We start from the raw sequence: 13,755 nt of genomic DNA, 5'->3' as shown, positions 1-13,755 counted from the left end.
CTCTACGCACAGCCGTGCACGTGAGTGTTGGTGAACGGTGTGCCGTCCGAAGCCTTTCCCATTACTAGGGGTACAAGGTAAGGATGTCCCCTCTCGCCCTTGCTGTTCGCCCTGACGATGGAACCCCTGGGGTCCTTGGTGCGGGCTGACGACCGCATTACGGGTTAGGAGTAGCCAAATACCGAAACGGACAAGATTGCGCTATATGCAGATGATGTCTTGCTCTTTCTGGCCGAACCCGCCTCCTCGGGGCCACACTGTCTCCAGTTGCTGCAGGCATTTTGGCAGGCTTCGGGTCTTCGTCTGAACCCAGGGAAATCAGTATTGGTCCCACTTCACCTATCGAGGGATTGTTACGACTGGCAGTCCAATATACCGCTTCGGCGCAACACCTTTAAGTATTTGGGGATATGTATTACCGTGCTTCCAGAGCTGGGCTGGTCCCTCAATGTCGCCCGACTGGTTAAAAAGGCCAAAGAGGACCTTCAAAAATGGAAGACACTACCCCTGAACCCTCTGGGTCGGGTTGCTTTATTTAAAATGTTGATCCTTCCCAGGTTCCTCTATGTACTCCAAGCCTCCTCCTGGTGCCACGCCCCGCCCCATCATCGGAGGGAGGGCGCGTTTGGCCCTGTCCACATGTCAGATCCCCTCCTTTGACCGAGGCATGGGAATGACGCATCTGTATCTGTATCTGTATTTTTTAGTTGCATGTCTATTGGTGGTCCACGATTGGTTTAATGGGGGATGGTCTGATCCGGCCTACCGGCTGGAATTGAGAGAGTTGGGTTTATCTAAAGTCCAGGCAATGATGTACGGGGGCCCACCCCGTCCCAATTGCCAGACGTGACGTGGTCTGTATTGCTGGCCTGGCGGGCATCGCTGCGCCACACCGGTTGGTCGGGTAAATTGACCCAATGCATACCCATCTGGCATGGGGCTTGGCTCCAGGAAGTAAGTGGCCTGCGGGGGTTCAAAACGTGGAATCTCATCGGCATCACGCAACTTGGGGACGTTTGGGCTAGAGGCCATATGCTCTCCTTCCAAGACATGCAAACCCGCTATTCCCTACACCCCTCCCAATTTTATAAATATTTACAGTTATGACACGCCCCCAGGCACACATCACTGACGACACCCAGCTCCCAGAATACAGCCCCACGGAGGCCCAGACTCTGTTGGGTGATTTGGGTAGGGGGTCATCTCTCGTATATACCGCACCCTAATCAATACCACTCCCACCTCATGGCACCCAAGACGGTCACCGCCTCCGCCAAACTCAGGCTAATCCAACTATACTATCTACACACCGCTTACCTCACTCCACTGCACCTCCACCGAGCGGGCTTACGCTCTGACCCGTCCTGCACAAGGTGCGGCCAGGCTCCAGCAGATTATTTTCATGTGGTCTGGTCCTGTCCTCGGCTGGTTAGATTCTGGGGGGCCATTGAGGAGGAGCTTACAGAGGTCCTGTGTTGGGCGGTTCCCCACGACCCACGTCCATCGCTAGTAGGGATCATGGATGGGCTAGATGGGTCCCGAAATGGCAAGACCTTTTTTAACACAGCTATGATTGTAGCTAATCGCGACATAGCGGCGGCATGGAAATGTCCCGATCCTACAGACCTGGGAAAGTGGCGCAAGGGAGTGGACTGGTGCGAAAGCCAAGAAAAAGTCCTGTACACGGCACGAGGATGCCCTAAGAAATATCGGAGGGTGTGGGGTAAATGGCTGGGCACTGTGGAAGAAACTGAGTGATTTGCTAAATCTTCTTGCCAATATGCATTCCCTGGGGAGTGGAACTGTGGTTTGCATTGATTTTGAAGATGTAAATGATCATTTGCCATCCGTGATTTTTCTGATTTGTTTGTATGTTTTAAAGCTAATCGCGACATAGCGGCGGCATGGAAATGTCCCGATCCTCCAGACCTGGGAAAGTGGCGCAAGGGAGTGGACTGGTGCGCGAGCCACGAAAAAGTCCTGTACACGGCACGAGGATGCCCTAAGAAATATCGGAGGGTGTGGGGTAAATGGCTGGGCACTGTGGAAGAAACTGAGTGATTTGCTAAATCTTCTTGCCAATATGCATTCCCTGGGGAGTGGAACTGTGGTTTGCATTGATTTTGAAGATGTAAATGATCATTTGCCATCCGTGATTTTTCTGATTTGTTGTATGTTTTAAAGCTAATCGCGACATAGCGGCGGCATGGAAATGTCCCGATCCTCCAGACCTGGGAAAGTGGCGCAAGGGAGTGGACTGGTGCGCGAGCCAAGAAAAAGTCCTGTACACGGCACGAGGATGCCCTAAGAAATATCGGAGGGTGTGGGGTAAATGGCTGGGCACTGTGGAAGAAACTGAGTGATTTGCTAAATCTTCTTGCCAATATGCATTCCCTGGGGAGTGGAACTGTGGTTTGCATTGATTTTGAAGATGTAAATGATCATTTGCCATCCGTGATTTTTCTGATTTGTTTGTATGTTTCAAATCTAATAAAACTAGAGTATCAAAAAAAAAAATGATGGACTTGAATCAGTACTATAATGCGAGTGTCCAGCCGGACAATCAATTTAATAAATCAAAAATGTCAAAGAACAAAATTACAAACGTAGCAATAACGTGGGACACAATCCTGCATCCTACATGAACACATAACAAATACATTTAGGACAAAAACATATCAGGCAAGACGGGTTAGCTTGTGGAATATTGAGCACAATTTCTAACAAGAGAAACAGTAACTGCACTTTTTTATCATGTGCGATTAACGTGTAGACTGTTTACATTAGTCGACGACGTTTCGATCACTTAAAAACAATAATAGGATCATCATCAGGACAGTTAAGGTGCAAGCCTGAATCAATGAAAATAGCCTGGATAGTACTTGCGGGAAAAGGATAGTCGTACGTGGACTCAGGAGGGGCTGGAGCCGCAGTAATGATGGTTCTGTGGATAAGGTGGTGAAGATATTCAGGCGTTTTTCAGCAATACGTGATAGTATATTCAATAGATTAGCATGTGGCGATGCACAGAATGATGTGAGACCCGCAGCGGATCTACTCAGTGTGATATGCCTAGATATCACACTGGGACATTTTCTAAAGAAAAGATAGGTAAATCAGTTTTTGTACAGTTGCAGTTTTTCAGGTTGTCATACAAATCAACTCCACACTTAAAACATTTTTCAAGAAAAAACAGTCGATGTATTCCTATGGAGAGAATTTAATTTATCGGTTAAAAGGTAAATATTTTGTTGTGTGAGTTGGTATTCTGGAGTTAGAACCAGGGTTCCCCCAAGGTCAAGGATGCACCCTAGAAACACCCTCAGCAGCACTACGGCGGCCGGGCACAGAGTGCTGAGGCCCAATGTTATCCAATGGGGGACAGGGGCCTCCGGTTGGTGGATGCTCACGGGTAGGCCACAGGGTGTGGGAGCAAAGCTTGTGGTGTTAAGCTCAGAGCAAAGGGGGATCCGAGTTAGCACCCCCCCAAAGTACACCCGCAGCGGCGGCTAGGTGCAGGGTACTGTTTTGGCGCCAGGTGCCCTGTTGTTTTCAATAGGGATTCTCCGGTTCGGGGACGAAGATCTTCTGGAGGTGACCACCGGCTGGAGAGGTAATTTGGGATGCCTGGAGATGCTGGGACACTGTCGGTTGGGCAACCCATGGCCGTGGGACGTCGGGTGCAGGTGTGTCTTTAGGTGTCGAGCTTTCTTACCAGCTCCGGTCGCGGTCGGGAAGATCCTCCAGAGAGAGGCTGCAGGCTTCGCTTGGAGATTCAAAGCAGGTCAGAGATCACCAGACCTCAGGTAAGGATTGCCAGGGAGACCTCCTCGGTGTGTTGGGCCACTCAAACTCGGGCCGTGGGTGTCGGGTGCAAAGAGGTGAAGACTCACGGATTTGGCCGGAGTCAGAGTCTGTGGGTGAGCAAATCCGGGGCTCACGGGAGACAAAGTCTTTCTTGTGGATGGCAGGGAAGGTCCTTCGGGTTCTTGTGGCTGCTGGCTGAAGGATACACCGGGATTTTGCTGGAGCAGATTTGAGGTGGGGACAGGCCGGTAGGGCTGGGACCAAGTCAGTGGGCATCCTCCTCCTCTTAGATTCAGCATGGCTTTTCGGTCCTTCTTCTTCTCTTCTTCTTGGTCGGTTCTTATCTGAGGAGGCAAGGTTTAGGGTTGACCCATTATACTAGATTTAGGGATGTCACAGGTAGGTAAAGGTAGGGACCAATGGGTCCCTTCCTTGGGGTGAGTACACCCCCTATTCTGCCACCCTCAAGTGAGAGGGGGGCATATGCCTCAATCTGATTGGCTGGGACTGAGAGTTGTGCTTCACCTCGCCTCCCCCACATGAGGGGTGGGGTTGGCAAAGGTCAGCACACCTCCCTTCCTCACTTGCTTTTGCACACTGATTTTCCCGCACAAAGTGGGGGTCAGAACCGGTGGGGGTCAGTTGCTGGAAGCAGCAAAAGGCCTGGGGAAGCTCAAAGGTGGCAACCCTTTGAAGCTTCCCCTTCGTGGCCCCTACCCATCCTGGAGGAGGAGGCTTGGCACCTCGTCCCAGGATGTGCATTGTTTCAGACCCCCGAGAGCAGCAGGCTCTCGACCCAGGGGTCCAGAAACATGGTGGCAGCTGGCGAGCAGCCACTCATCCTGGACACTAGTGTTAGGTCGTTTTTCAGGGGCATCTCTAAGATGCCCTCTGAGTGCATTTTTCATTAAATCCGACACTGGCATCAGTGGGTTTAATGTGCTGAGAAGATTAATACCAAACTTCCCAGTTTCCAGTAAAACCATCATGGTACTGTGGAGTTCGTAATGACAAACTCCCAGCACCATATACTCTTAATGGCATTACTTCATTTACAATGTCTAAGAATTGGCTTAGACACTGTAGGGGGTACAGGGCTCATGCACTTGGACCCTCACCACTGGAATGGTGCACCCAGATAGAGGGGTGGCTGATCTATGCCAGGGCAGTGGATTGTAGCCATGGCACAAAGGGATGTGTGCCATGTCGACTCTTCACTTTCTTCTGCACCAAAACATGCAGCCTGCAAAGGCAGTGTGTGTGTGTGTGTGTCAAGGTACAGGGCCTCTAAGGGTGGCACAATAAGTAATGCAGCCCCTAGAGGCCTTCCCTGGCTACAGTGCCCTTGGTGTCTGTGCTACAATTTACAAGGGACTGACCTGTAGCCAAAGAGTGCCAATTGGGTGTTGTCTTAATGCAGTCTTAGGGAAAGAACATAGGCCATGGGTACTTGTTTGGCAGGGACCCGGGGCACACTCAAAGTACATCAGCAGTATAGCAAAAAGTGGGGGCAACCATGCAAAAAGAGGGCACTTTCTTACAAAGCTAGCCTCGCTGATGAGGGGTGATACCCCAAAATGGGTCCCAGGATGCTTGTTGTCTAGTCCAGAGAGGACCTGGCCTGGCAGTTCGGGCTGGATTGTTTCTACAGGGACCATTGTCAAGACTGATTTGCATATGGCTGGGTCTAAACTGTGGTGGCGAAGTGAGCTAAAGAATGATGGATTAAACCCAGATCTGTGACTGGAGGTGAATGTTTGACAATATTCAGCATCCCGTCCATCAACTTTTTGTGTTGATATAGTAGCCCTTAGTGGGAAGGGTATCCCCAGATGTGGGTCCCATGTTCACTATGCCACTGGAATCAAGCTAGCCTGAGAAGCATTGAAGATAAAGGGGCCACTTCAGTGCATCGTGTGAAAGAATATGGAGACATATGCATTCCCTATTTCATGCGTTTTAAGCACACAGACTGACAAGGAATGCCAAGTAAAGCCTAAAATACGATTGACTTGTTTTTAAGGTTTAAATACACAACCTTCTAAAATGCCAATTCCTCTTAAAGGTATGCCTGATTGTATCCCGATTTTAAAACGTATCTGAACCATTTTTGATCACACAGACCCCCTTAAACAGTTGCAGGGTCGAAGGATCAATGCTATTTCAACCTTTATCCTTCCGGGAGCTCAAAATGCTACACAGCAAGTGCCCGCATTTAATTTCCTTGTAGGCAGAGTGCTGCCATTATTCTGGGAGGTGCCTGGCTCGCTCGAGACAACGGGCCATTGGAAAGGGGGATTCCCCTAGATTTCATTGATTTTATGTTTTAACTTCCTCGCAATTATTTTAATTTGTTTTATGTTACTAGTAGCAACCAGCTCGCAGGGGAGCCTACGGCTGGTTGTAGTAGTTGCTAGACCCTGTTTTTTCTCTTTTCGTTTCCCTGCTGTTTTTTCCAGCTGACGAGCTTTGTGCGCAAGCCGCGTCCCCCTTTTCATGGCAGGCTATATCTAGAACTATCCAGTATGTCTCTGCCACTGGCACACCAAAGTCAAGCCCAACTGCGCCCATCCGCGACTAGTGCCAGTCCCCCTGGCTGTTCCGGGAAAGCTCCAAAACCCCTTTATTACGCCAGGGACCAGCTGCTCACACTAAATCCAGGAAAGGGAGCTGACTGCCCATTTTGGATTACTCCTGCTTCATAGTTGAAATTCCACTAATTTACCAGAGCTGTGGAGATCAGCTAGCTTCAGGTGGGTTTACCTCTTCGACCTCTGACCTGGACGGAGGGACCTTGGAACAGCCCTCAACTCTTGAGAATTCTTACAGCAATGCGTTATTGCCTAGTGAAGTCATGCTTTGCGTGTTGATCAATGCCAGGTCATTGGTAAAACATAGCATTGATTACCACCTGTTTATGGAAACCCACTAGCTGTCCCTGGCTTTTATTACTTAAACGTGGGCCGATCCAGCTTGTAATTCCTATTTGTTATCTGCCCTTCCTGGCGGCTTTGTAATGTATAGAGCAGATTGGACACTAAAACAATAGTCCACAGGGCAGATCTCTCAGTAAACTATGGCCTTGCTGCCGCTTTGCAATGCGAAGCTTCCTCTTTTATGATAGGATTTTCCTCAACAGTCTTTCAACAGCACGATCATTTACAGACCTCCTGGACCCAGACGAGCTCTCTCTCAGGAAATCTTCAGCCTTCTAAGGCGAAACATCCTCACCACTGACTACCCAGTACTAGGCGATTTTAAGTTCCACTTAAAAGCCCATTTTGACACAGACACTAACATTCTTCTAGATACACTATCGAGTCTGGGTCTATCACAGATGGTAGATGCCACTATACACCTGGCAGGACAGACACTTGATGGAATTCTCTCTAGCAATTATTTTCTGGGCAACATTAAAACCCCTCCACTAGTTTAGTCTGACCACAGGGCCGTACTGTTCGACATCAGCATTAATAACCCTAACCTCCAAAATAATGCACGCCCACTTAGTTCTTCATCTCGGGACTGGCATATAATTCAATCAGATCTTCTCTCTTGCACCCTATCAACTCACTCTCGGAACTTTCAAACAATGTAGATACAGCTGTTTCCCAATACAATCAATGGCTAGACTCTACTATCACCTTACTGGTGCCAGCAAAGCAAAACAAATACGATCAAAAATGTCGGCACCTTGGTTCTCCATAGATCTCAGAGGCAGAGCCCAAAAGCAACGCTGCAGGAAACAGGAGAAAAAATGGAGAGCCAACTTTGACACAATATAAACTCTGCCTAACAGAGTATAAGGCTTTAATTGCCAAGGAAAAGGCATCCTATTACAAAAAGAGAATAGAGGAAGCTAAAAACTCTACCAAAGAATTATTTAATATGGTTATCAAACTGACAACAGACATGAAACAGCATATTGAACCTACACAATCTTTACGTAACAGTTTGGCTAGCTTTTTCTTACAAAAAGTAGAAGGAGTGTATAATAAAATTTCTACAGCAACACCCCTCTCTTTTGGTGGCCTTACGGTATGTGTTTACACAATTGAACTCTTTATGGGCAGCATATTTATGGAAGTCATGGTCCAGCATCCGCTAGAATTGTTTTCACTTGTATGTCACTAAGAACTTGTATCCGTTTTCTCTACAGCGGCCTTCATGCTCCTGCCAATCAATCTTATTTGCACAATTGTGATAGGTAGGTTTCTGTTTTTAACTTCAGTACCAGCATCTTGCCGCCAGCAGCTGGGACATCTTCATGCATGCAGCAGAAAAATTAGTCCTTCTGCACCACGATTCATTTCCTTGCAGTTACCTAGTCCTCATAATACAGAAAAGAAACAAGCTTCTAGCTAGTTGCTTCCTAAGTATGTGCGGAATGTGCATAATTTGCTTGTGCATAATTACATAAAATGTAGAACTGGCATTTGGGGATGTATTTTTAGCTCAAAACGCGTCATTGCCTCACTACTAACATCTATCTTCCAACATATGTTCAACTGTGGCACTTTTCCTACTTCATGGAAAAAAGCCTCAATAATGCCTCTTCTAAAAAAAATCCACACTTGACCTTAAAGACCAAACAACTACCTTCCTATCTCGCATCTTCCTCTTCCAGCCACAATTGAAGAAAAAATAATGAACTCGCAGCTCATGGAGTAAGTATATTCATTAAAATAATTTCAGAGCAGCCACATAACAGTCGGCTCTAATCAAGACCACCGAAGAGATCAGAATAGTTGTTGACTAGTGGAAAGGGGCAGCCCTAATTCTGCTTGATCTCTCGGCGGCCTTTGATACAGTGACCACACATTGTTGTTGTTAGGCCATCATCGAAACCAATGGATTTCAGGTCATGCCTGGACTCTCTTGAAATACTTCCTTTAGGATTGTGAACAGTCAGTCAGCTTGGGCCAATTCACTTCTCACTACTTTTCACTGCCATGCGGGGTTCCACAGGACTCTACGCTCAACCCAACTCTTTAATATTTATGTTACTTCTCTGGCCGGCCTCATAAAGAACTTTGGCTTCTCTCTAATTGTCAGATAGTCGCATCCGTAGCCAAAAACATCAACACACTAGGCTCCATATTCAGCTGGTCATGCTATCCATCAAATCCTGGATGGATAGTAATTGCTTAAAACTTAACACAGATAAGACTGAGGTCTTACTATTCGGAGCCTAGATCTCCTTTTGGACTGCTTGCTGTTGGCCACAGAAACTTGGCCCGCTACCAGTTCCTGTGAAGAAAACCCAGAACCTGGGGGTTCTGGTGGATGACAGACTTAAAGACCATCAAAGATTTTACCCTTCACCCCAACACACTTACAAAAAAGTCGTTACCTCGCTGGTCATGGCTAAACTAGATTATTGCAATGGTCCATTTCTCACCACCCACCAATATCTTTTGAACAAACTACAAATTTTACAGAATGCAGCTGCTCGACTTCTCTTCAATATCCCCAAAAACCCTTCTGCTGCCAATGCCCTAAGAAAACTGCACTGGCTCCCGATAAGACATAGAATCAAATTCAAGGCACTTTGCTTTGCCTACAAAGCACTGAACGGCTTAGGCTCTCTTTTCCTCCAAAAGAGCTTCACACCAACTAGGACTCTTCGGTCTGCCTCTTCCAAACTTGTAGTGCCTCCCAGGCTCAAGCGGGCTACTTGGGGTGGCAAAAGCTTTGTACTTAGAGCCACAAAAGCCTGGAACTCACTCCCGCTGCATATCAAGGTGGCCCCTAACCTATTAGCCTTCAGGAAATCTTTAAAAACCTGGTTATTCCATCTACCTTAGGCACATGTCATCCCAGCACAGTTAGTCATCTAAGCTAGCGCCAAGACGCCGCCGGGCATTCAAACGCTCTATAAAACCATGTAACATAACAGAGGGAGAGCCAGACCCTACCTACAGGCCACATGTGGTGATAATTCTCTGAAGTGCCCCAAGGGATCGACTTACGGATGTACCAAACACAGATATAAAATGGGTGTTCCGACTTGATGTCACGCTGGATGGGTATTGTAAGAAAACACGACTGTAAAGTAAGTTAATATAATCCGACACATGCTGCAATCTCAGTGTTACCCCCAAACTGCTCAAATTGTCAACTCACAGGCTGCAACTTTTTCTTAATGGCATCAGGCCTGATCCCACGGGGAAGTCGTCCATCACAGAATCCGTGAAGCATCAATAACAAAGCTAGGCTCGCGGACGGCCACCTTTCCAAGACAAACTATGTACATTTTTCTAGGCACCATTAGAGCATTCATAAACAAATTTAAAATAAAGAACACGATCAGGGAGGAGTTGCCAACCAAACATACCCACCTACACAAAAATGATGCCGGATTATATTAATCAAGTATAGAGGCTTGCCACTAGATTTTTACTATCTGGCACAGGGTAGCCTATTAGAACATGTGACAGAAACTCATAATTGGCGAGGTTCCAGAATGTCATTCAAGAAAAGTGCATAAAATGCCCTTTAAACCCCCCTCCTGGGGGGCGTGGCCAAGATGGCGGGGTGAGCGGACGCTTCCTCCCGTAGCTCCTCCGGCCCGGCCAAGCTAGAGCCCTTTTCTTATGCTTTTCTCCCCCCGCTGAGGCTCAGCGCGGGAGAGGAGCGTGGCGGAGCATCAGGGGTGCACATTGGTGCTGTTTTGGTTCGGATCGCCTCGGGGGAACCCCCCCAAAAGTTCGATTGAGACCAAGGAACGACGACGGCGAGCCCGAGGGGCGGAGCGCATTGGAGAGCTGTCCGGGCGCCTCGGCTGGGCCTGGTGCTGAAAGTTGCGATCTGGAGGGGATCTGGCCCGCCGTTCGACGGTGACTGAAGGAGCCTTGCGGGAAGGGACCCGACGGTGTGGAAGGCTTGGGACGGGTGCCCCGGTACTCAGACTGGTGACGGCGACACCTCGCACTGCGGAGGCCCTAACCCCTAGCCGAGGTACAGCGGACTCCCTGATGGGGTTGGACCATCTGGGCCCCTGTGCGTGACAGACGGGGGCCGGTGGTGGAACTTATTTTACTGTGGGGTGCCTCGGGGGCCCCGGTGGTGTCGTTGGGCCTGGTCGTTTTGGCCTGCTCCGCCCGGCCGCCATTTTGTCCCCGAAGGAGCAGTGGTGGCAGCCTTCACCGGAGTCCTGGCTGCTGGATGCAAGCGACCCCCGCTGCTGCTGGGCTGCTTACCGGAGGGATGTGCTGATGAGACCCCTCTGCTACGGCCCCCTTGGTTGTCTCACACAAGCTCTTGCGGCTGACGGTGACCGGACTGGGCCGCCATTTTGTCACCTGTGACGCAGCGACTTCACTCGTGGGGGATACCCAGGTCGAGTGCTAGCCGGCGGCTGAGCATCCCTGGAGCGCCTGGATCGGTGCCCGACTGCGGAGCTAGCGATGTCTGGAAGAGGAGGCCCGAAGAAAGGGGACCGTACCCTGCCGGACATGCTTGGCAGGGCCCAGCACTTGCGGGACAGGACGCAGCCCTCGCCGGGGCCCTCCCGGGCTCCGGCGGATGTGACTGGAGGGGAGCCACCCGTCACGAGGGCCTTTATGGAGGAACTGTTCAGCTCCCTCAGGGAGGACTTCCAGACACTGAAGCGGGAGGTGGCCAGCGAGGTCCGAGAAGTGCGCAGGGAGGTGGAGGGCCTTGGCGAGCGTGTGGAAGCGGTGGAGACGGAGGGCCAACAGCGAGCGGAGGAGATAGTCCACCTCCAGCAGGACGTTCTTCGCCTCCGGGAACAGTGTGTGGAGCTCCAGGCCCACTCCGAGGACCTTGAGAACAGATCTCGGAGGAACAACATCCGAGTGCGTGGCGTGCCGACTGCGGACGAGGGGTCCGATCTGGGGAGCTACCTGCGGGCCCTGTTCCGAGAGATCCTGGGGGAAGCTGCGGACTTTCCCATCAGCATTGACAGGGCGCATAGGGTTGGCCGGCAGCGCCAGTCATCGGCACCTCCGCCGGACATTCTGGCCTTCCTGCCCGACTTTCCACTAAAGGAACGCATCATGGCTGAAGCCCGCAGGAAACAGCCCCTGACTTTCCGGGATCGGCCGGTGGCGCTTTACCAGGACCTCTCCGCCATCACTCTGCAGAAACGCAGGTCCTTTAGGATTGCCACTGACTTTTTGCGCGAGCATGAGACGCCGTACTCTTGGGGTCACCCCTTCCGCCTGATCTTTCGGTGGAACGGAGTGTTACACCAGCTACGCTCCTTGCAAGACATTTGTGGTGTCCTGGGGCTCACGGCGGCGGAGGAGGAGGGAGCTACGCCGTCGTGGAGGTCCTCGGAGAGACAGAACCGGCGGAGGTCAACGAGGCGGCGCTCGGTGACCAGTGTGGGGCGCCCGGACTCCCCTACCATCAGAGCGGACATGGCCGACGCCCTGAGGGCGGCGGCCGGGGACTCGACCGGCTCCTCTAGCGTGGCCTTGACGGCCTAACACACACTCCGGGGGGAGATGTCTTTAGCTTCTTTACATGCTTGGTACGGGGCGGGGGGGTTGGGGGGGAGCGGTTGGAGGTGAGTGGCTGGACGTCCACTTCGCTCTTTTCTACGGACTTGCCCGTTTTGGGGTTTGACTGAGACTATGGGGTGTTTGAGTTTGTGGGTGGCTAGTTGCCAGGGTTGTGTTTTGGGTGGGGGAGGGGGTTGTTTTGGGGTTGGGAAGGTCCCGTCCGATGTTGTCTATGCCCGCTTTGTTTTGGCTTGTCCTGCGCTGCGGCCCCGCGCGCCCCACCCGCTGATTCCCTGCCCATTGCATGGCGCTCCCGACCCCCGCGAGGAATGCCGGGCCTAAAGGTAGTGACCCTTAATGTACAGGGTCTGAACAACCCGGTGAAGCGCAGAGCGATCCTGTCGTTGCTGGAGGGGACGCAGGCGGACATTTGCCTTTTGCAGGAGACACACTTATTGCCCCGAGATTGCCATAGGATGCGCTCTGCTAAGTTCCCTACCCAGTTCTTTTCCTCGGCAGCGAACAAGACGGCGGGGGTAGCCATTCTCCTAGCGAGCTCCTTTCGGGGGGAGGTGTTGCATAAGTGTGCTGAACAGAAGGGGAGGCTCCTTGTGTATCGCATGCGCCTGGGAGGCATAGCATTTACGGTCGGCTCCGTTTATAGCCCAAACGATCACCAAGAGCGCTTCCTAGATTCCGCGCTGGTGGATGTCACTGCTTCCCCCGACCGCCACATTATCTTGGGGGGAGACCTTAACATTGTCTTTGACTCTGTGATGGACAGATCGGCGCAGCGCTTCCCGCAGACGGGGGAACTGTCCCAGGCTGGGAGGGCCCGGATTGCGGAAATGGATCTGCACGACCTCTGGCGCTCCATGCACCCCACGGATAGGGACTACTCTTACTTCTCGCACGCACACCGAACCTACTCACGGCTGGACTACCTCCTGGTGAGTGGACCGATGCGTGCCGCTGCCACGGCGGCGGACATAGGGGTCCTGACCCTGTCTGACCACTCCCCAGTCACCGGCGTTTTCCAGTGGCCGGCGGCCTCCCCCTCTCGGGGGGTGTGGCGCCTCCGGGATACACTTCTACACAAAAAGTCGGTGGTGCAACGCATCGGGGAAGTCATACAGGACTATCTCACCCACAATAGCAACACTGACACCTCGCAGGCGACACAGTGGGCGGCATTGAAGGCCGTCCTCCGGGGGGAATTCATCTCTATCTCTGCAGCTGAGAATAAGGAGCGGCAACTGAAGAGGGATGAGCTGACAGCTCAAGTCCGGGAGCTTGAGCAGGTCCACCGCCGTACGGGGGCGCCGAGGGTGTGGAGGCAGTTGAAGGCAGCGAGGAAGCTCCTGTCGGCTCTGGATCTTGACAGGGCGGAGTACGCCACCCTACGCTTGAAACATGCCTACTACACTGGGGGAGACAGATGTGGCAAGCTCCTAGCACACCGGTTCCGGGTCGCGCA

At 51.3% G+C, this 13,755-nt stretch overlaps 1 protein-coding gene across 8 annotated transcripts in view; it reads right to left on the bottom strand.

The window, feature by feature from the left end:
* Positions 1-13,755, bottom strand: part of LOC146770465 (vacuolar-sorting protein SNF8-like) — a 296,161-nt gene that overhangs the window by 218,959 nt on the left and 63,447 nt on the right. For 5 of the 8 annotated variants that reach the window (XM_085640436.1, XM_085640437.1, XM_085640434.1 and 2 more), the window contains exon 3: positions 2,887-2,944. The exons of the other annotated variants lie outside the window; for them this stretch is intronic. In XM_085640436.1, coding sequence (XP_085496562.1) covers positions 2,887-2,944 — 58 coding nt within the window. The remainder of the gene's footprint in view (positions 1-2,886; positions 2,945-13,755) is intronic. 8 annotated transcript variants of the gene reach the window in all.

This window comes from Triturus cristatus, unplaced genomic scaffold (assembly GCF_964204655.1).
Source record: "Triturus cristatus unplaced genomic scaffold, aTriCri1.1 SCAFFOLD_205, whole genome shotgun sequence".
NCBI lineage: Eukaryota > Metazoa > Chordata > Amphibia > Caudata > Salamandridae > Triturus > Triturus cristatus.
Note: the sequence above shows the minus strand (reverse complement) of the source record. Positions and strands in the feature narration are given on the sequence as shown.